This window comes from Schistocerca cancellata, chromosome 2 (genome assembly GCF_023864275.1).
Source record: "Schistocerca cancellata isolate TAMUIC-IGC-003103 chromosome 2, iqSchCanc2.1, whole genome shotgun sequence".
NCBI classification, from domain to species: domain Eukaryota; kingdom Metazoa; phylum Arthropoda; class Insecta; order Orthoptera; family Acrididae; genus Schistocerca; species Schistocerca cancellata.
The window spans coordinates 758,140,981-758,164,578 of NC_064627.1; the positions used below are offsets into that span (position 1 = coordinate 758,140,981).

Consider the following 23,598-nt stretch of genomic DNA (forward strand, 5'->3'; position numbering starts at 1 on the left):
GTACGATTTCAATGCTTTCCAGGTGACACTAAACGAACTTTTTTCTATGGTTCCTACAGTTTTGACACTGTTGTTTACAATTCTCTTTACAGTTCTCTTGTCGACACCATATAGCTCTGGAGTCCATTCTTATGTCTTCAAATGACAACAGTTGGAGACCTGCTTTCAAAGTCACATTTGAAAAAGTTGTGAATGCAGTAAATAATCCCCCTCGCCTGCTTGTGAAGCACATTATATTTATTGCCGTCACTTGGCTTTTTTTTAATCACACTTAAACATTTACAGATACACATTCACACCTACACTGCAACAAGAAAAGAAAGAAAACAAAAAACACTGACAGCTGAACGAATAATTCAGTTCTTGCGAAGTACGGCAACAGTGCAGCATGCAGGAGCGAGATTCTCATTGTCTAGCTGTAACTCACTGCTACCCGCTCAGAAAGAGAATGAACATTAATGGCTGCCAGTGGCTAGTGGAGGGGGATGCGCAGAATGGCTGAAAACTTGGCCCCCTTCCAACATGGTGTGTACTTTAGTCCACTACAGACTGAATGAATTCCCCCCTACAAAAACGCAAGATTGAACATCAGCAACAGAAAAATATGAACGAAATTTAATAAATATAGTATACGGAAAACAGAAAAAAAACACTTAACTTGCTGCTCCACAGATGTATCTCAGCCAAGAGCTGGAGCCTTGTCCTATGCTGCCCCGTTGCCAATCATGGGATTCATCATCTTTATTGTCCAACAGGCAACTCTCATGCATGCACCATGCCTTCTGCAGGTCTCCATCCTGTGCCATCTTGGCCTGGTCACTGTACTCGGCTATGGTAGTCGCAAGCTACCTCCCAGGCATCCTACATTGCACTGGAGGGCTACCAATGGCCCGCCAGCTGGTTTTCACTGCACTTTTGGTGCTGCCCTCACGGAAGTTTCATTGCAAACCTCAACCCCAACTCTGCTGCTGTCTTCAGTGTCTAGGCCATCTCCCACAATGTTGACCTGGCACTTCTGCCACAACCTCCTTCATTCTGTCTGTCTCCACCATTGAGGGGTCCTATCCTCTTTACAATGGTGTCACCATATATGGAGGTGGGATCTATCACCATGCAGCTAGCGCCTATGATACTACTACCCTCCATACAGCCATGAACCACCAGTGGCTAACTTCCCTGCCTACTCGCTACACGGATTCTGACAAGAACAGGTAAACAACCTGATATATATATATATATATATATAACTAGATGTCTAGATAGTTTTCCTCCAAGTCTCTAGCGGTCACCATGCTTCATGATGGTGCACGCTTTGTCACAAGATTCGCTGCCAGTATTGGCACTACACCACTGCTGCCAGTCATGTGCCCCCAAGTGCTGATCCCTGTAACTTCCCACAATCTACATAGGTCATGGCGCAACCAATCTGTAGCAGTTACTGTGGCCAAGCTCCAACCATCTAGAGTCCCTCAATAGGGAACTCTCTTCGTCGAGCACATCAGAAGCGCCACCTTGATCTGTCATTCATTACTTTCAGAGGCTCGCCCGACTGACGCTGGTCTTTCCCAGATTCAGTACCACATGGCCATTGCAGCTACCACTGCAACCATGTCACGATGGATTAGCCACCGATATTGTCTCTAAGTACTCTGTCTCACAAGATATTACCTCCAACCACTCCAAAGACATTCCATTGTACAGTGACAGACTAAGTTGGAACCAAGCTGCACACCTAAGAACTGTAGTTTTGTTATTCATAGTACATCAATTAAACATCAAGAGACTATTGTTCTGTTTGTTCACTGACTTAATAAATTTCTATTGTTTCGGGTAACTGGGCTCATATATAGTAGCGTGCACCTTCACACTCTAATACTTCAGGATGAGCTTCCTCAATCTGAAACACTGATGATTTTGCTTAGAATTTTACAGCACATTTTATAATGTAATTTAACTCTTGTCATCTTCCTTGTCCACTGAAAACAAGCAGGGTCTTCTCTCAGTTTTGCATGATATTCTGATTCCACTGGTTAATTTCCTTGAAAACCATTTTCAAAGTAACCTATGTTACAGAATACGTAATAATTTTCATTAAAACCAGAGGTTGTGTGCGCATCTCTCCAGTGTGCATTTTGTGAACTGTTTCTGAATTCCCCAATTCATTTTTCATTTATTACCCTTATAGCTCTCCAGTTCTTTGTATTTATATCATGTACTCTGATACTGACATCAACAGTTGACCATCATGGTCCAAGATGACATTAAATATGGGAATCACTTTGGTGTTCTCGTTGCTGTTGTTGTTGTTGTTGTGGTCTTCAGTCCAGAGACTGGTTTGATGCAGCTCTCCATGCTACTCTATCCCATACAAGCTTCTTCATCTTCGAATAACTACTGCAACCAACATCCTTCTGAATCTGCTTAGTGTACTCATCTCTTGGTCTCCCTCTATGATTCTTAGCCTCCACACTTCCCTCCAATACTAAATTGATCTCTTGATGCCTCAGAACATGTCCTACCAACCGATTCCTTCTTCTAATCAAGTTGTACCACAGATTTCTCTTCTCTCCAATTCTATTCAATACCACCTCGTTAGTTATGTGATCTACCCATCTAATCTTCAGCATTCTTCTGTAGCACCTCATTTCGAAAGATTCTATTCTCTTCTTGTCTTCACTGTTTATCGACCATGTTTCACTTCCGTAATGGCTACAATCCCTACAAATACTTTCAGAAAAGACTTCCTGACACTTAAATCTATACTTGATGTTAACAAATTCCTCGTCTTTAGTAATGCTTTCCTTGCTAGAGCCAGTCTACATTTTATGTTCTCTCTACTTCGACAATCATCAGTTATTTTGCTCCCCAAATAGCAAAACTCATTTATTACTTTAAGTATCTCATTTCCTTATCCAATTCCCCCAGCATCACCTGATTTAATTCAAATACATTCCATTACCCTTGATTCACTTTTGTTGATGTTCGTCTTATATTTTCCTCTCAAGACACTGTCCATTCCTTTCAGCTGCTCTAGGTTCTTTGCTGTCTCTGATAGAATTACAACGTCGTCGGCAAATCTCAAAGTTTTTATTTCTTCTCCACGGATTTTAATTCCTACTCCAAATTTTTCTTTTGTTTCATTTACTGCTTTCTCAGTATACAGATTGAATAACATCGGGGCTAAACTACAAACCTGTCTCACTCCCTTCCCAACCGCTGCTTCCTTACCTGTCCCTCGACTCTCATAATTGCCATCTGGTTTCTGTACAAATTGTGAATAGCCTTTCGCTCCCAGTATTTTACACCTGCCACCTTCAGAATTTGAAAGAGAGTATTCCAGTCAACATTGTCAAAAGCTTTCTCTAAGTCTACAAATGCTAGAAATGTAGGTTTGCCTTTCCTTAAACTATCTACAAAGATAAGTCGTGGGGTCATTATTGCCTCGCATGTTCAAACATTTCTCAGGAATCCGAACAGATCTTCCCCGAGGTCGGCTTCTACTAGTTTTTCCATTCATTTGTAAAATATTCGTGTTAGTATTTTGCAGCCATGATTTATTAAACTGATAGTATGGTAATTTTCACACCTGTTAACACCTGCTTTCTTTGGGATTGGAATTATTATATTCTTCTTTAAGTCTGAAGGTATTTCACCTGTTTCATACATCTTGCTCGCCAGATGGAAGAGTTGTGTCATGGCTGTCTCTCCCAAGGCTATCAGTAGCTCTAATGGAATGTTGTCTACTCCCAGGGCCTTGTTTATACTTAGGTCTTTAAGACAACCGTCCTTATGGTGCTATTACACAGTCAGAATGACACAAAGGTTGTACCTGGTAATGAGAATTGTAAACTATATTTCTTTTTTCCTAGACTGAAAATATATACATAATGAAATAAGATTATTGCCACTTTTTAAGAGACACTATGTCAAAAATTATATACATCATAAGAGAACCCTCCATAGAGTACCAGTAAATGTTGTTCTGATCGACTTGAAGCACAACAAAACTAATGGTCTGACCTGCCTGTAGTTGACCCCAGAGCTGTTAATTTTGCCTGATGTAAGGACTAATTTCTGACCAGTGGTCACACAACATATTTTTGCAATTTTTCTCACTTTCATGGTGGGCTGATGCTCTGTAGCTTGTCTTTCTTTCTTTATGATAACATTGTTTCTCTAATTTAAATTACAAATAACATTCCACAGCTCTAGCAAGCATTATTTATCTGTATAGCCATGATAAACGTATTTACCGCAGTCATATGCAAGCAATTCACGAATTAACTGTCTCAGAAATACTGTCAGTCTTTGTCCAAAGCTGTCAATCAAATTTTTTTGGCATTGTTAATCAATTGCCCCTTGACAATTATGTGTGAAGAAAAAGCTATGGCTAACCACACACATCTACATAACATACTTTATGAGATATGCACAGTCAATGTTGAATACAATAGGTAGTGGTGATAATCTTACCCAACTGAGTATTCAATAGTGAATTATCAAGGCAGTTTAATTACAGTGACAAAAAATGAGAAACTGTTATTTAATTTCACTTATGGTACTCACCCATGAATTGCTCACATTTGCAGACTCTTCTAATATTGAGGCAACTTTTAATTCCAATTCAGACTTAATTTCGTTCAAAATCTGGTCAAATAAACACACATAATGAACTGGACATCACTGCCATAGGGAATGGTTATAACTAATACAACTAACAATAAATGTAATGCAAAGACACTACATTATCACCCTTAATGTCCACACCAACATGCAAAAATTATCAAATAACAGTAAACAAAAAATTACACAGAACACACACACACACAAACAAACTTCAGTTTGTGAAGGAACCAAATAAAAAACCAATTAAAGATGCATAAATAATTTTATACAGTGGCCCATCTTTATTAGCAGATTACCTAAAAGCAATCTTTGTAAAAAGGTGTGTGTGTGTGTGGGGGGGGAGGGGGGGGGGGGGGGGGGCACGTATGCATGCGCACACACACTTGCACATGTATTTTTAAATATCACAGGAAGCTTCCAGGAGGATAGTATTATACTGAAACAATTGGGATATTATAAATAGTGAAACAGAAGTAGATTCTTTAAAACACCACACAACTTAGCAAGCAACAGAAGACTGGAAGGACAACAGCATGTTAACCTCAGTTATTAGTGAAAAATAATGAATTTAACTTAACTGGTTACAGATATAATTTGTCAAAATTGGTTTCCAAAATTACAGGAAAACATTGTAAGATCATATTAATTGTCAATGAAATTAGTTTATACTACAACTACTCGCCTAAAGGAGATTACAAAATTTATTAGCTCACTAAAAGTAATAATTATACCGGCTATGAAGGTTTTCTACTAAAATATTAAAATTTTGCATTGACTTCAGATGTATTGGGTGTAAACCAACTTCTCAATAGTCACATATGAAAATTTGTGCCAGATCATGACTCGAACCTGTCTAGATCACTGACTGTATCACCCACAGAACATCCCCACACCGTGACCAACCCTCCACCATTCACGTGACACACTGACTCTTCTTCATAGATTCTACATGAAGTCGAGGAACAAACATTTTATAATGGTTTCCAAAGACTACAAACTTAGGTTCTTCTGGGAATAACACCTTGGACCATTGCTTCGTGCTCCAATTTTTATGTTCCTGTGCTTATTCAATCTTTCCACGTTATTTCATTGGTGTAATAAAGCTTTTTGGTCACTATACACATCTTTAAACCTTATTCATGAAGAAGGCGTTGCACTGTTGAGAGAGAGATTGCAGCTGCTCATATACTATTTAATTTCTTATGAATTTCAGTTGTAGTACAAGTCCTCTAATGTCTGTACACATATGTACTGACCTTTCCTGTATGATGTTACTCAGGGCCTTCAAGATTGTAAAACACTTACATTAGCACCAATTGGCTTGAACTGTTGCAATGTATACACCACTGTAGATTGGGCTATGCCACTTTCGTTGCTACTGTTCTACTAGAACAGCCGTCCTAATGCAGAGCTATATTTATGGCAGATTTTTCAATCGAAGTCTCCTGATTCTGTCCCATTAGACAGTAACACAGTATGAACATGACCACATATACAAACACAGTGCTAGATGCACACAAGGTACCTGTAAACCAATGCAAACTGATTGCTACACAGACAGCTGAAGAAATGAGGCCTATTCGAATGGAACCGTCTTAAGTAAAGGCATGTCAGTGTTACTGTGGATACTCATCAGCACCCCTCTATGTGAACAACCAGTCAAACACACAACAGAGGCACATTGTCTTTACATGTTTAAACTTGTTTTATTTTCAGAACAGGGTATGACAGAATTTTCAAAATGAAATCACTGTTATAACAAGAAATCTATAGTTGTGACAGGCCATCGTAAAATTTTGACTCCTAGTGTACATGTGGAGTTCAGACACCTACATCTCTCAGTTATCTCTTTAACCAGCTGAGAGTATTAATCACAGCCTCACAATATATCTAATCACTTACGAAATTTGTTACCAACACTCCATCTAAGTTTGAAAGTAACAGAGATTTTCACAAATACAAAATGAATGAAAAATGATCTCCATTACTGTTTAATGGCTAGCTTTGGCACAAAAAGGAGTGAAAATGCAGCTAAAAGACTCTTTGAAAATCTACATGGAAATAAAATGTCTGGCAGATAGGGGAAGTGCTCTCAAATGAACATTAAAAATGTTTAGCCGTAACAGCTCCTATATCATAGATGAATGTTTGAATGGAGAACATTAGCCATAAAAGTATACTCAAATGTCCAGCAAGTAGTCATATAAATATTATTTTTTACATATTTTATGCAAGTTTTTATGCATGTTTTCTGTGTTTTATTCTGGTGATATGTTCCACATCACAACACATTATGTGAATATGATCTAAAGTGTAAAGAACTAAGCAACTAACTTCAGCTATATTTGTAATCAATCAATGACTCCAGGCATATTTCCTGACAGACGTAAATGTTATCAGTTATATGTATCTACGAGGGTTGTCCAAAAAGTAATGCACCACTTTTTTTTCTTCAACAGTTCTTTATTGAACATAATGAGAATTACACACATGAAGAATGTCATTTTACCTACACACCCTATTTTTAAACGTAATCTCCATCCCATCCTATGGCCTTCCTCCAACGTAAAACAAGGGTGTGCATACCCTGCCGGTAACAATACTTGTCTTGGTGGTGGAGACAGTGTTTAACTTTATGAATCACCTCCTCATTGTCCTCAAAATGTCTTTGATGAATGGCATCCTTTAATGGCCCAAACAAGTGGAAGTCTGAGGGGGTTAAGTCAGGGCTGCAGGGTGGATGGGGTAACACTGTCCAACCCTGTTTTGTGGTGTGTTCAGTAATCCTCAGACTTGTGTGGGGCAGCATGTTGCAGCAAAACATCTCCTGAGTTGTGGTGCCAAAGTCGCTAGAAGTGTGTCTTGAGTTTTATTAATGTGTTAACATATGCTTCTGAATTAATAGTACTGCCTCTTGGCATCACATCAATGAGAATCACACCTTCACAGTCCCAGAATGCGGTGATCATGACCTTATTGGGAGAATCAGTTGCTTTGAATTTTTTTCTTCTGTGCGAAATGGGGATGGAACCATTCCATTGACTGACCTTTTTTTTTTTTTTTTTTTTCTTCTCCAGGCTCAAAATGGTGAACCCAGGTTTCATCACATGTTACATCCGGAACAAGAAGGCCTCCCCCCTCGGCTTCAAGACATTGCAACAAATCAAGACGAATGTTTTTTCTGTGCAATTTGTGATCTACCGTTAGATACCGCAGGACCCATCTTGCACACACTTTTGAATATCCAAGAGTGTGGATAATTCCATTCACACTTCCTTTGTTGATTGATGCAGCACCAACTGCTGAGTTGTAATGCATCTGTCCTCGTGAATGACATCATCAGCTTGCTGCAACATATCAGGTGCGACAGCCGTGGATGGTCTCCCTGACCAGGGCAAATTGTGAAGCTCCACCAAATGGGCTTCTGATGACCTTACCCTCCATGCCCAGTGACTGACTATACTTCTGTTGACAACAGATGCTCCATAGAATTTGCACAAGCATTTGTGAATATTCCCCAAAGTTTCTTTCTCTGCAGTGAGGAATTCAGTGACGGCACATTGCTTGCAAAGTACATCACATACAGACGGAATTTTGAAACTGTCCTGCAGCTACACTATCTGTCGGAAGGGACAAAAACTTGGTGCGCTCATTCAGGAGACTTCAAATAATACGTATTCAATGTTTTGCGTTCGTAGCATTGTTTTCAGCTGAGACAACCCTTGAATAATAATGGAGATAGTCAAACCACGATATATTTGTGTAATACAAGTAATATATAAATGTATATATAATGTATAACAGATGAACATTGTTAGAAAAAAAAATCTTGTAAAGTTCTTGACCAGTTTACTCTAAATTTTTAAAGCACACATTATTAAACACTCATGTGGACATAGGCCATGTAATTTTTTTTAATAACACAGTACAGATTTTCTCCTAAAACCTACTGTGAGAAAGAAAATGCTCAGCTTTGTTCTGCTGTGAATATGTGGAGTTTAGTTTTCTTCCATGCAGTCGGTTTTCACAGGAAACAGAAAAGTTGTATTTGCGGCTTATCAGCTTATGATTAGAGTCCTACTAATGAATCTGAATTTGCAATAACAATAAAAAGGCTCAAGAGGAGTATTTGGACAGAGAAGGGAGGGGGGAGGAGAGGATGAGTAGGATATTGAGAGGGTGGGAGTAGGAGAGAGAGGGGGAGAGGAAGAGATGGATAGAAAGAGGGAGGACTTTAAGATGGATAGAGAGGAGGAGGAGGAGGAGGAGGAGGAGGAGGGGGGGGAGGGGAGGGGAGGGGGGAGTGGGATGAGGATATTGAGAGGGTGGGAGTAGGAGATGGATAGAAAGAAGGAGGACTTTAAGATGGATAGAGAGGAGGAGGGAGAGGGGGAGGGGGGAGGAGGAGGACCTGGATAGGGAGATGGAGAAGAAAGAGAGGAGGAGGAGGAGATGATGGACACAGAGAGGGGGAGGTGGATATGAACAGAGAGAGGGGGGGGAGGAATGCTGAGAAAGGCAGGAGAAGATGGGGGAGAGGGAGAAAGAGATGGAAAGGGGGAGGGGGAAGGAGGAGGAGGAGGAGGAGGAGGAGGAGGAGGGGGAGGGAAGAGGATAGAGAGGAACAAAGGAGGTGATGGACAGAGGGAGGGGGAAAGATGAGGAGGTGGATAAAGAGTGGGAGAGGAGAAGAGGGACAAAGAGAGGGGGATAAGGAGATGGACAGACACAGGCGAGGAGTTGATGGATGGAGAAAGTGGAGGAGTAGATGGGACAGAGAGAGGGGGCGGAGGTGATGGACACAGAGAGGGGAGACAAGGATATTAAGATGTACATCTAATTGCCATACACTGTGCTGATTTGTCGGTCTGCCGCGGTGATCTGAACTCCCACCCTGGGGTGGCAACCAGTGCGAGCACTGGGAAGCTGCAGCATGTGGACGGAGGCAAGAGAGAGGGTACCTGGCCTGCTTGCAAAGAGGGCAGTTCTGGCTCATTGACAGGTACAGAGCCTGTGTTGATACACAGTGATAGTGCACGCATTGTGGACTCTCACTTCGGAGCCTCAAGGTGCATTTACAACTTTGAGACTGTCCGTGCACACTAGGCATGTGCAGCTGTTGCACGAAGACACAAGGAAGTGCATGCACCGATGCAAAGTTGTGTAGGCCTCTGAACTGTGCACATGGGAGCACAGGAATCTCCCCATACCAAACAGGGAGACACTTGCCTCTACTTGCAAATGGAGCAAGCACAGACACTTGGCAACTAGCTGCCAGGAGCACAGGTGTAAAGGCACCTTCACAGAAACCTGTTGCTATGACTCAAATCATTCGCCAGTGTTTCATAGTTTTGAGAGCTCATTGCAGAATTGTCTCTACTCTTCAGTGAGTGTTCTGTTACTATGAGTTACAATCAGCTGAGGCAGTTTTAATCGCTTGATGTAGAACAGTGTCTACTCTATAGTGAGCGTTCCATTACTATGATTAGTGATCAGCCAAGGTAGTTTTGATAGCTTGTTATAGAATTCATGCCTGCTCTATTGTGGATGTTCCATTATTATGTGTTCGTCAAAGTTGTTTGGTTGCTTGAAGCTTGTTATTACAGCTATGATCAGCAAACACGGTTTTGTATTTTTGGTTTGTGGGTTGAGCAGTGTTGAGATTAGTGGAAACAATGTCTACTGGTTTTCAGGTAATGTTTGTTGTTACCTGGCGCACATAAGACATGAGGGCACTGTATGTCGATGTTAGGGCAGTCTTTTCGATCATGCCGTTGGTTATATGTGGATGTGCTTATTTTTTGGGTCAATGCGTTTGGTGGTGTCTTTAAAGTTTACATAGTTTCACATGTTGATCGTGTGCACTCCTGAACAATTCATTATGCATATGAGAAATTGAATTCTGCTCCTGTGTGAGTGTCTCCTTTTTAACGCATTGTTGCTAAACAGGAGACGCTTGTTCTCTCTCTCTGTGTGAAATTATTGTGCTCTCCACAAGTTATGATTGTTTGTTTAATACCCTGTTCTGTCAGTGGTATTTTTGAGTTTGATTTCATTAAATTACAGTGAGAAAAGGGTCATCTACCTTGCAAGAGGAGGACACTGTTCGGTCAAATAATGGCAACTGAAGTCAGTCACCAAAAGGACACAGCACATATGCCTGGACCCTTTATTATTTTAAGTCACTGGTTCATTTATGTTCGAAAAGACTGGCTGTTGTCTCTAGGCTTGTCACATACGGTTAAGTAGTCATGGATCGAAACTCTCAATTGTACTGGCCGATGATGTGAGATGTGACACTACAAAATCCGAGCAAGCTTCCAGAGGCACTGTCAATGGTATTAACTGTCGTGATCTTGTATTACTTCAATGGTTTTGAAAGCACGCACTGCCGGAGTGCTTGCTGATATTTTTGTGTCAGTTTGTACTGTGGTGGCTTTTAGTTTCCTTGAGTATGATTGAGAAAAACAAAGCTTAGTTGCTGCAGTTGGCTTTAGGGCATACAAGGGTTTTTGCACTCAACCATAACTGCTTGACTGGAACATTCCAACTGAGTGTTGTTGTATGTTCTGCTAACTGGTGACAATATTGTTCATCACCTAGTCTGGCTTGTGCCTTAATGATAAGAGGCTAAACCCCAACAAGTGTTGAGATCTAAATTAAGCAACGGCTAGTGTCAGTAGAAATAAAAGTGTTAGTCCCACTAGTTGTAAATTATAAGAACTAAGTGAACTTAATGCCTTGCTTTAAGTGATACCATAGTTATTGAGACTAAGCAGTTGTAGGAGAGCTGTAGCTGGGCATTACATAGTTCGGGTATAGTGAAATCTATGACCACTAGGCTGGCGGCCTTAGAAGTTACTTTCATTATTTCAAGGTTTGATGTTACATGTTCTCTGCTTAACTGTCTTAAAAACCCTCTATGTAGTGTGTGTGTCAACCCTGTGAAATGTGGTACTTCAGATTGCTGCCATTAGCAGTGACCCCAAAGTTGTGACACTGACATTGCCTAACGAAGTGTTGTTGTGTTATCTATATGAGCAGATGATTAACTGGTTAATACCAGCAACTGTTCTCATATTTAATGTTCTTATATTAAATATATAATTTAATTTATAATTTAATGTTCTTGTACTAAATGTTTTGAATGTCATTTTTCTTATACTCACTGCTTTGTATTACATCAGCCTTCATTCAATTTCACATCCCTTCCAACAAATATGTACCCCATTTTAAGATGATTGTCTGTGTAATGCTCAGTCATGGAGGCATGGTACTTCCATCTGAAATTTTTACAGTAGCAACTGAGTGGCACACGAAGTGCATGCCTGTGAGTTGTCTCTCACAGAAAACAAAGAAAAAGCAGTGCTTGATTTCTAAAATTTTTGGTGCCAGAACACACTTCTTCAACCATACAAACTTCCCCCGCCACAAAAATGACAAGTTTTGACTTTTGAAAACTTATGTAAGGATGTAGAAACATATATCACTAGGTGTAAGATACATGCTGCCCACATGAAAATTAAAGAGACCTTTGGAGAAAAGAGAACCATCTGTATGAATATCAATAGCTCTGAGGGTAAACCAGTCCCACGCAAAGAAGGGAAAGCAGAAAGGTGGAAGGAGTGTCTACACAAGGGAGATGTACTTGAGGGCAATATTATGGAAAAGGAAGAGGACGTAGATTAAGATGAGAAGGGAGATATAATACTGCATGAAGAATCTCACAAAGCATGGAAAGACCTAAGTCGAAACTGAAAGACTTAAGTCGAAACAAGGCCCAGGAGTAGAAAACATTCCATTAGAGCTACTGATGACCTTCCATCTGGTGAGCGAGATGTATGCAATAGGTAGAATACCCTCAGACTTTAAGAAGAGTATAATACTTCCAATCCCAAAGAAAGCAGGTGCTGACAGGTGTGAAAATTACCAATTCAAACTCTAAAGGTGGCAGGAGTAAAATACAGGAAGCGAAAGGCTATTTACAATTTGTAAAGAAACCAGATGGCAGTTATAAGAGTTGAGGGGCACGAAAGGGAAGCAGTGGTTGGGAAGGGAGTGAGACAGGGTTGTAGACTATCCCCGATGTTATTCAATCTGTATACTGAGAACAAAAGAAAATTTTGAAGTACGAATTAAAGTCCAGGGAGAAGAAATAAAAGCTGTGAGGTTTTCTGATGACATTGTAATTCTGTCAGAGGCAGCAAGGGGCTTGAAAGAGCAGTTGAACAGAATGAATAATGTCATGAAAGGAGGATATAAGATGAACAATAACAAAACCAAAACAAGGATAATGGAATGTATTCAAATTAGATCACGTGATGCTGAGGGAAATAGATTAGGAATGATACACTTAAAGTAGAAGAAGAGTTTTGCTGTTTGGAAAATAACTGATGATGGTCAAAGTAGGGAGGATATAAAATGTAGACTGGCAATTGCAAGAAAAGCATTTCTGAAGAAGAGAAATTTGTTAACAGTACAGATTTAAGTGTCAGGAAGTTCTTTCTGAAAGTATTTGTATGGAGAGTAGCCATGTATGGAGTGAAACACAGACGATAAATAGTTCACACAAGCGAATAGAAGCTTTTGAAATGTGGTGCTACAGAAGAATGCTGACGATTAGATGGGTAGATCACATAAATAATAAGAAGGTTCTCAATATGTTTTGGGAGAAGAGAAATTTGTGGCACAATCTGACTAGAAGAAGACATCGGTTGGTAGAACACATTCTGTGGCATCTCACCAGTTTAGAACTGGAGGGAAGTGTGGAAGGGAGGGGGGGGGGGGGGTTAAAAATCATAGAGGGAGACCAAGGAATGAATACATTACACAGATTCATAAAGATGTAGGTTGCAGTAGTTACTCAGAGGTGAAGATGGTTGCACAGGATAGTAGCGTAGAGAGCTGTAATCAGACCAGTCTCTGCGCTGAAGATCGCAGCAGCAGCAGTAGCAGCAGCAACAACAACAACAACAACATGATTAAAACTTAAAATGAGACATCATTTTTTTAAAGATTCATGTTTTTAAAACATCATTTTTATAACAAAAATAATAAAGATGCAAGACTTAATATAAAAAACAAGTGCTACCATCTGTCACCTAGCTCTGCTTGATGCATATTGGCACAAGTCAGTAGCTTTCATAACTATGCCGTCATGTTTTCAACTGCTGTCAGACGCAACACTGAAATAGTGGCATTGTAACTGCTCAATGAATATTATTTATATCTCCGCATGATAGAAGATTTGGATTTAATATGTATGCACTGATTTAAATCTCTGGTGCTGACTTGTTCCTGAGACTTAAAATAATAATATTATTATTAATAATAATAATAATAATAATAATAATAATAATAATAATAATAATAATATCAACCCTGGTAAATGCCAGAATGCCATTCCAGCACATTCCGGCCAAAATTAAGGCCTGCAGGTAATTGACGAATGTTACTTTGCTCATGGCCAAATTCACAACCATCAATTAGGATGAAGCCCATCTTAAAATATTACTGCCTCTGTAAGTATTTTGGCTTTTTGCTGAGCAGGAAAACTACACCCGTAAGTAGCTGTTAAGGCTAGTCGATGTTTTTGTATTTGCCTGTATATTGCTAGATGCATATTATTACAAAATACAGCTGAGAATGGTGGACTGAACAATTACTTGATTTGGGTTGCATGCCTCTGGGCCACTGTTGGACGACCACTGGACTAGGGGGTGTGAGTGAGTTACAGTTAGGGCAGCTTGTGGGAGTGAGATGTGACTTCCATGCTAAAAAAAGACTGAAAATATATTTGCATGCTAATATTTTGGTGAAAAGATGCTGAGGAAGGTAGAATGAGGCAGCTGGTAGCCCACTTTTCAGTCAGAGTCTATTAATAAAGATGATCATGTTCGACTTTTCTGTGATTTGACAGAACTTTTTTGCGCTGATTATTATATGCTTTAACTCACTATAACTCTGCTTTATAAATTTCATAAAGTAAAGTTACTTCTCTACTTCACAAATCATCATTTTGTGGAACCCATGGATGGTTATAAAATTTTACTACTAATAGAAATACAAAATTGGGTGGTAGGAAAAAAGGATGATTATCCCTGATGTAGAATAAGGTTTTATTTTTAAAAAGAAAGTGCTACTGTGTATAATGATTCCTATAATTTTATGATGACGTCACACAATGCTTTCACTTTTTTTTCTGTTTGTAATCTAGAAATTGTTCCTATAAGTCTGTGTACAACGTTGTTTCTGACAGCCACTTTCAGCTATATGAACACCAAACTGAAAGTGGCTGCCAAAATAATGTGTACTATGAAGTGTGGATGAAGCCATCAATGAGCTATCTGTATTATTACAACCCTTCTGCTGCCCACCCCACTAGAAAAGTCATACTGGCTTGCTGGAATTGACCTGAAGTTCATCCTCTGTTTAGTTACCCCAAGCATGTTCATGATTAACACCAAGAAATTATGACTTAACAAAAACTGAGGCACATGTAGCACAACTACAGCAGATGTGACTGCAGTCATGGCACAAGGTGGTAGAGAGCTGAAGGAGGGCACACTCATGATCACACACAAGAGTGGACAACTTGTTAAATCACTCAAACAAATCTGGTCTGATGTCACAGGCAGCAAAACTAATTTTCCGAGTTGGGGTTTTGGTGTGGAGTCTGTATTTCATAAATAGAAGCTGGTCACAGCCCACCATGTTACAATGTAGCTTATATTCCATCTTGCATACTATGGAGGCCATAACAAAAGTTATCACCCGTGCTACTGAGGTTACCAAGTTCTGGTCTTCAGTTGTATTGAGATTAGTATTCTTTACATTCTGTTCTTAGTTAAGATTTGTATATTTTTTGTGGTTGTATGCTATCTGATCAAATGTATCCAGACACCCTATGTAATACAGCCTTCATCACTATATGTTGTGAGAGGTGGACCAACAGTGTCAAAGGAGTTGGGGAGTATTGCTTTTTCAGTAAAGAAGCAGCAACAGCAGAGTGGATTGATTGAGAGAGCTCAGTGACTTCGAACATGGACCAGTTATTGGATGTTACCTGAGCAACAAATCCATCAGGAACATTTCAACTCTTCTAAAGCTGCCCATGTCGACTCCTTGTGATGTGATTAAAGTGGAAACGCAAACGAACAACCACAGCTAAACCAAGAGCAGCCCATCATACATTAAGTAGGGTGATTCTAAATAATCACATGAAATCAGTGGAAAGATTACTCATGAGTTCCAAAGTGCTACCATCAGTCCGGCTAGCACAATGGCTGTGAGTAGGGAGTTAAAAAGAATAGAGTACAATAGACAAACATCTCCTCATATGTAATTCATTTCTGTTGCCAGTTAGTTAGTTAATTAGTTACAAGTAGCACAGATCATTCTTTCATCAAAATGGCATGGAATGAGTTAGTTTACAGGATATGTATACATGAACAGTGTTAAGGTTAATGAAAACAATGTTTCTTAGTATTATTCACACAACTACACTTAAAAGTACTGAGCAACGCTTGAAGTGGTGTAAGTAGTGCCAGTGTATTGTGGACGACAGGATATGAATGATAAAGAGTGATGAATCATGTTATACCCTGTTATAGCCCCCTGGAACAGTTTGGGGTTGGCTAATGCCTGGCAAACATTACTTGCCATAAAATGAAGTATGGAAGAGGTGGTATTACAGTATGAGAGTGTTTTCGTGGTTTGGACATGTTCCCCCAACACTAAATGTGAAGGATACAAACACATTTTACAGCATTGTGTACAGCATGCAGTAGATGAACAGTTCGGGAGACAACGATTGATTGTATCCTCTCATAAAGCAGCATCTGTGAGGCAATGGTTTGTGGACAATTAATATTCTCAAAATGGACTGGGAACCTCAAACTGACCCCCATGGAACACCTTTGGGACCTCTCAGACAGTTAATTTTGCTCCAGATTCCAGAATCCAACATCACTATTTTCTCTGGTTTGGTTCTTGAGGATGAATGGGCTGCCATTCCTCCACACACATTCAAACACCTTACTGAAAGTGTACCAGCAGAGTTCAATGTATCATAAAGTCAAATGGTGGACACACCCATTAAATGTCCACTAATAGGTGACCCTATACTTTTGATCAGATAGTGTACCATCTCAGTTATCAATCCGCAGTGGACAGTTGGTTTAAAGACAGAGACACTTAGCTATATTTTATGTGTTGACGCATGGGATATTTAACAAGTTAAATTCAAGTACAGAGGAACCAAAGATGGGAATATTTACTCAAAAAGTGTAACTATGTACTGAGAAGAACATATTTCATGACAATGTTAATAATGTTAATAATAGTAATAATAATAATAATAATAATAATAATAATAATAATAATAATGTATCAAATGGAGCCTTACACCCAACAGAATGAATCTCAAACCTAATCAATAGGTAAGGTTAACACGAAATCTCCTGCAACTTACAGAGATCCTGTGGTAATATATTTAGAAGAATGTAACCTCTGCTTAAGAAATCAAAAAAAGGAAATTCTTCAAGTTTCAAACACACCGAATATGAGTCATACTTAATACCAACAAGTAGCGTTACTCACTAAACAACGTACTTTAAGAGATATATCATCAGTGTGTCTCAAAGTGTTTGCATCAAACTTCTATGAGTGACAAATAACATTATGTGGAATAACTTTTGTTAGAAAAAAAAAATCACAGATGCTTCTCAGTGACTCCAGGTGTTCTTTTTATAGAATTTGCTGGCCCTGGGATGTGGAGATTTCATCGAACAACCAGTGTCCACTAAACTGATGTGCTGCATCTGCTTACTATCAACCCCAGCTTATTGATAGAGTGATTTTCAACAAGAGAACTTTAGGAATGAGTGTCTTTAAATGGAGAAAGATATTTTAGAAGCTTGGTCTACCCTCTCTCACACAGAGCAGGTGAGCAGATTACGGCACACACGTTGCATACTAGTGCCACATAGTGCCTATACCCTGCCGCATCTCAGGGGCACAACCCATGACAAAAGACATCTAGTTCAAATCCATTACAAAAAACATCTAGTTCACGGAAACTGTCAGCAATCATTTCATCTCTAACAAAAGTTTTCCTCATGGCATGACCTACCAGCCATAGAAGTGTGATGCAAAGACTTTGAAACATCCTGTCTATATACTCGAATCTTTAGTTTCCTCTGCACACATACTTAACTTGTTATTTAATTACACTATATATACTGTATTCACCAGATTATGAGATGAATTTTTCCCCCAAATTCATTATTCGAGAAAGCTATGGTAATCTTATATTCTCAGACTATCTACTGCTGCTGAGGTCAATGTAAAAACATTGTTAATTAAATTGATATAGGGGTTGTCTTACATTTACAGATGAGGTTTTGGCAAATGAGATCACAGTTAGATTTTATTTCAAGAATTCGGAGGATTGGAGGGGGAACTGCGACATTATATTGACTGAGTACTAGGATACTTATGGGGAGAGGAGTGGTGAGCTGGCAACAAATTTTGTCATCCTGCCAAACATGGAAATGTATATCGTGTACATTGCAAGTAGATGAGAAAGCATGCTGACTCTCCTAGTTCACCTGTAAGATGTCAGTTGCTCTGCTTGTGACCCACGGAAGTACATGTTACAACGGCAGACACAGCATATGAACCGATTCATTCATGAAATTTATGTAATGAAATGAAAAGTACGTCGATATAGTTAACTTATCTTAGTGGACATCAGTTGTCCATTAGTTTAGATAGTTTCCCTGCATTTTTGAAGATTTCAGCTTCTTCCGAATTTATTTAAAGCCCGTGAAAAATTTGGATTCCATATAATAAAGAATCAGCTTAGGAATGATGTCCACTACTCTGTCATCGCAGCATCCAACATTCAGTGTTTCAACACTAACGTTGCCAAAACTACTGAAACATTCATATAAAATGTCACTCCATAAAATGTCCTCACATAGTTTTACGCAGTGATATTTTCCACCTGGATAAGAACACGGAAGACACATTTCGATGGGTACGTGACCAATGTCTGTTCTGTAGAATAGCTGTAATATCTAATAGATGGCAGTAAAGAGACTGGCACATCAGACAAATTCCCATTTAAAAGGCACAAATACTTTAGGTATTTTGTGACTCTTTTTGTTTGATGCAGCACAAAACCTGCCAGATGATAAACTAAACATTCCTTTGCTGAGGAGCTTTCAAGTCTCTTCGGAAAATGTTGTGGATTGGGCTGAGCATCTGAAGTTACATAGAACACACAGCATTTTTTAAATTATGTCTTCTAGTTCCAGAACTCTGTCATTGTTCTTTTGCTGCAGATATCTAGCTAATGTTCACATCTGGCTTATGTATGATGCCACAGAAAATTCACATTTATGTTCACAGTTTTCCACCAGAAGATAATGAATAATGAAAGTTTATGAGGATTGTAAACACACTGTAACATATGCAAGTCTCTTACTGATGGATGGTCATTGCAATTCAGAGGCCTTATGAGAGTGAAATCATGTTAAGGTGAATCCTGATTAAATTTTGCTGTCAGGACATAGCTGAAACCACTTTTCCCCAATACTGTTATTTCTAACATACTTTCAACAGTTACTCTTAGAGACTGGAGAGTTCTTCCAGAAGCAAAGCTATTACCTCTAATGGCAAGAATGCTTTTATGTTTTGTGAGCTCTGAGTTTTTGTACAAAGCATCCTTATGAAACAAAGAGTTAAGTGCATCGCCTAAGTTGTTCATACCTCTAGTTAAAGTCTGCTGATTCACTGCCTTTGAATCCTTGCATTTCAATTTCCCTAAAGTATTTTATTCCAATGGCTACTGAGTTCCTGAATAACTGCAGAGTTAATCTTAAGTTAATTCCTTGAAATGATGTTGGATCCGAATGCCTTTAAGATAACTTGTGGCAAACTTTTAACTCAGAAAATTCTGGTGTATTCTCTTGTTCATAAACTCTTCGATAAAAATTGTTGTTTATGATCTTGTCATTGAGATGTAGTCAGCTTCAACACAAAAATGATTTCTTACATATTTTATTACATGAATAGCATTTGAAAATGCCCCCAGTTGTTCTGGTTTCATCAGTTGGATTTGACAGAAAAGAAGTAAATTTATTTATTATGCCACTAATTCCTAGACATTGCCAGACCTTTTTATTCGGTTGACTGCCATCAGATGCAAATGCAATAATTCTTGTTCAGGCTTTCTCTAGCTGGATAATTATGTGAATCAATGCCTGCAAGACAATGTAACCAGGAGTTTCATTTCAACTAGCAAACATAGTAACAGGTTGGATCCAGTTATGCAAACAAACAGAGACCAGAGCATAATTTCCAAGTTTATTCTTACAATTGTCAGGAGTGCATGCCCCTGAATTGATAAAACCGTCAACTTTGAACAAAGTGTTTTTGAATTGCACTTCTTCATCAAAAATTTGCACACTTGAGTGTTTGTTTCCATCTCGTTCTTCCCGAAAACAATTCTTAATTGCTTCCACAGTGAGCGAACTGATTCCACACGAGCATCTGAGACCCTTTACTAAATTGCATAGATGTGTTTCGGAAGGAAGTGCAACAATCCATGCTTCAAATAATGTCTGTATCCTTTGTGTAACTTAACTTTTAAGAGCACGCTGTCCAGAAGAAACTCATTATCACACCACATTCCCTTACTGTTTTTCTATTGGCATTTCTTTATCATAGGATCTACTACATTTTCCTGTTTCTTACTGAGTTTAGACTGATCTAGGAGATCTGACTGAGCTGTCTTACACTTTCTGTCTGTGATCTGCTTTTGCAGAAGACATATTTCAGCATTTGCTGTTCTAAATTTTTACGTACTTGCACAACTCCCAGTTTCTTGCACTTCAATGTTCTTTTTGATGTAATAGCTGCTCTGTTTGTACTGTTTTGTTCCGTAAATTTTCCTTGACAAAAGAAACACTGTAACTTCTCGTTCACCTTTTTCTTTGCCGAGGCTACTCTCTTGCAAGTGTTTTACTGGTCATTTCCTTTTGTGTAACATTTTTGATAGATATTTTGGTAAAATAGGAAATATATGAAGAACATCTCCTGGTTTTAGAGACCACCTCTGTCTTGGAATTTTAAAAGTTCCTCATCAAAATGTGAATCACACACAAAACAGATCTCTGTCTTTCCAAGGTACCGCTCTCACCTACTTGAAAAACTCTAGTTCTTTTTTTTATTTATTTTTTTTTTAGGCCTAAAGAACTATTTACACTGACTTTCTCTGTAGCCAGATCTGTATACTGGAATAAAACACATGGGCATTTTTTGTTCTTCCTCTTCTTTAAATACAAGTAAATATAACTCTTAGCACCGCTTTTTCACTGCAGCATTCATTCACAAAATAAGCACAGACACTACCAACAAACAACTTACAAGATGGCAAAATCACATCAACTCGAGTCTCAAGTGACAGTGCTACCCGTAGTTTGCAGGGCACACTACTTGTCCTATGGTACTTGTGTTAACATGCCAAAATGCAGCACACTTTCTCTTCTACTTGCTATGTCGTATTTTACAAGAACAGTAAATAAAGTCATGGCAATGTAGTCCAGACTAACACAGGAGATCAATCATGCACAAATAGGATATGAGAGTGGTTAGGCATCCAGTTGGGAGAATTGTTGCTGTGTGGCATTGAAGTGAAAAGTGTCAACTTCACTGCTCTAAAGCAAGTTTTCAGAAGGTGATCAACATTTGTGGATTAAAACTGATGTTGACCTAGACAAAAATGTATCAAATGTTATTGAGGATTATGTGAAGCCTGAGATGTGAATGCATCACCATACAGAGTGTTTGCACAAGAGGTCAGAGAATTATGTGTGCGATGAAATGAGGCCACTAATTTTCACTGTACAGGTCGAGCATCTGTTCCTCGAGGTTGATATCATGAGTGGTCTTGTTTCCATAGATCATCAATTGATTTTTCATGAATTATCCATAGAGGCTGGTCTCAGTAATTAAGCAGTGTGGCACATACTGATGAAATGCTTTAACATGAGGAAAGTTGCATCCGTTAGGTTCCACATCAACTCACCAAAGTATAAAAACAGCAGCAGTATGCACTTGCTGGCATCCACCTGGACAGATTCATATTGAAAGAGACACATTTCTGCAGTCTATTGTCATCACTGATGAGATGTGGGCACAGGCCGACCAAACTCAAAGAATGAAACAAATTAAAAGGCATCACCCAGCTTCGCCATGTCCATAGAAATTGTGACAAGAACCCAGCTGGGTGAAGCTTGTGCTGATTATGGCCAATGACTATGAGTGTATTATTCTTATGTGTGCTGTGCCTGAAGAACAAACTGTCAACAGTGACTACTATTGCCGATTTCTGGAGCAAAATCTGCATACAGATATATGGTGCAAACATCCACATTTATTTTGATACAAGCACCCTGTTGGGTTGCATGACAACCACTATTGTCATCTTGAAAATAATGTCAACCTCTTATTGAAACAGTGCACTGTGAGGTCTTGAAACAATCTTATGACTTCGACCCCTTTCTGAAGCTGAAAGAAACCCTCCCAATCAAACACAACTCTCTCTCTCTCTCTCTCTCTCTCTCTCTCTCTCTCTCTCTCTCACACATACACACACACACACATTACTGCAACCTCTGGCATCTGAAGCCACACTGCGAGCAACAGCAGCAGTGCATGATGGGAGTGGCAACTGGGTGGGGGTAAGGAGGAGGCTGGGGCAGGGAGGAGGAGGGATAGCAGGGTAGGGGTGGAAGACAGTGAAGTGCTGCTGGGGAGCGCACAAGGATGAGGTGGAAGAGGGTGAGGCAGCTAGGTGCAATTGGGAGGTTAGACAGCAGGCAGGGGAGAGGTGGGGTTGGGGGAGGGTTGCAGAAAAGTAGAGAAGTGAAAAGACTAGGAACATTGGTGGAATGAGGGCTATGTGGTGCTGGAATGAGAACAGGGAAGGGGCTAGATGGGTGAGGACAATGACTAATGAAGGTTGAAGCCAGGAGGGTTACGTGAACATAGGATATATTGCAGGGAAAGTTCCCATCTGTGCATTTCAGAAAAGCTGGTGTTGGTGGGAAGGATCCATTTGGCACAGGCTGTGAAGCAGTCATTGAAATGAAGGATGTCATGTTTGGCAGTGAGCTGAGCAACAGGGTGTTCCACTTGTTTCTTGGCCACAGTTTGTCTGTGGCCATTCATGTGGACAGGCAGTTAGTTGGTTGTCATGCCCACATAGAATGCAGTACAGTGGTTGCAGCTTAGATTGTAGACCACATGACTGCTTTCACAGGTAGCCTTGCCTTTGATGGGATAGGTGATGTTTGTGACCGGAATGGAGTAGTTGGTTGTGGGAGGATGTATAGGTCAGGTCTTGCATCTAGGTCTAGTACAGGGGTATGAGCCATGAAGTAAGGGGTTGGGAGCAGGGGTTGTATTGGGATGGACGAGTATATTGTGTAGGATCAGTGGATGGCGGAATACCACTGTGGGAGGGGTGGGAAGGATAGTGGGCACGGCATTTCTCATTTCTGGGCACGATGAGAGGTAGTCGAAACCCTAGCGGAGAATATAATTCAGTTGCTCCTGTCCTGGGAGGTACTGAGTTACGAGAGGAATGCTCCTCTGTGGCCGGGCAGTGAGATTTTGAGAGGTTGTGGGAACTGGAAGGATAAGGCAGGGGAGGTTTGTTTTTGTACAAGTTTGGGAGAATAATTATGGTCTATGAAGGCCTCAGTGAGACACTTGGTATATTTCAAGAGGGACTGATTGTCACTGCAGATACAACGACCATGGGTGGCTAGGCTGTATGGATGGGACTTCTTGGTATGGAACGGGTGGCAGCTGTCAAAGTAGAGGTACTGCATGTTGTTAATAAGTTTTATATGGACAGAGGTACTGATGTAGCCACCTTTGAGATGGAGGCAACATCTA

At 39.7% G+C, this 23,598-nt stretch overlaps 1 protein-coding gene across 1 annotated transcript in view; it reads right to left on the reverse strand.

Annotated features, from left to right (window-relative positions):
- LOC126162581 (uncharacterized) overlaps nt 1–23,598 on the reverse strand; it is a 249,666-nt gene that overhangs the window by 143,113 nt on the left and 82,955 nt on the right. Inside the window, exon 9 of the mRNA XM_049919176.1 lies at nt 4,567–4,647. Within this exon, the coding sequence (XP_049775133.1) occupies nt 4,567–4,647 (81 nt within the window). The remainder of the gene's footprint in view (nt 1–4,566; nt 4,648–23,598) is intronic.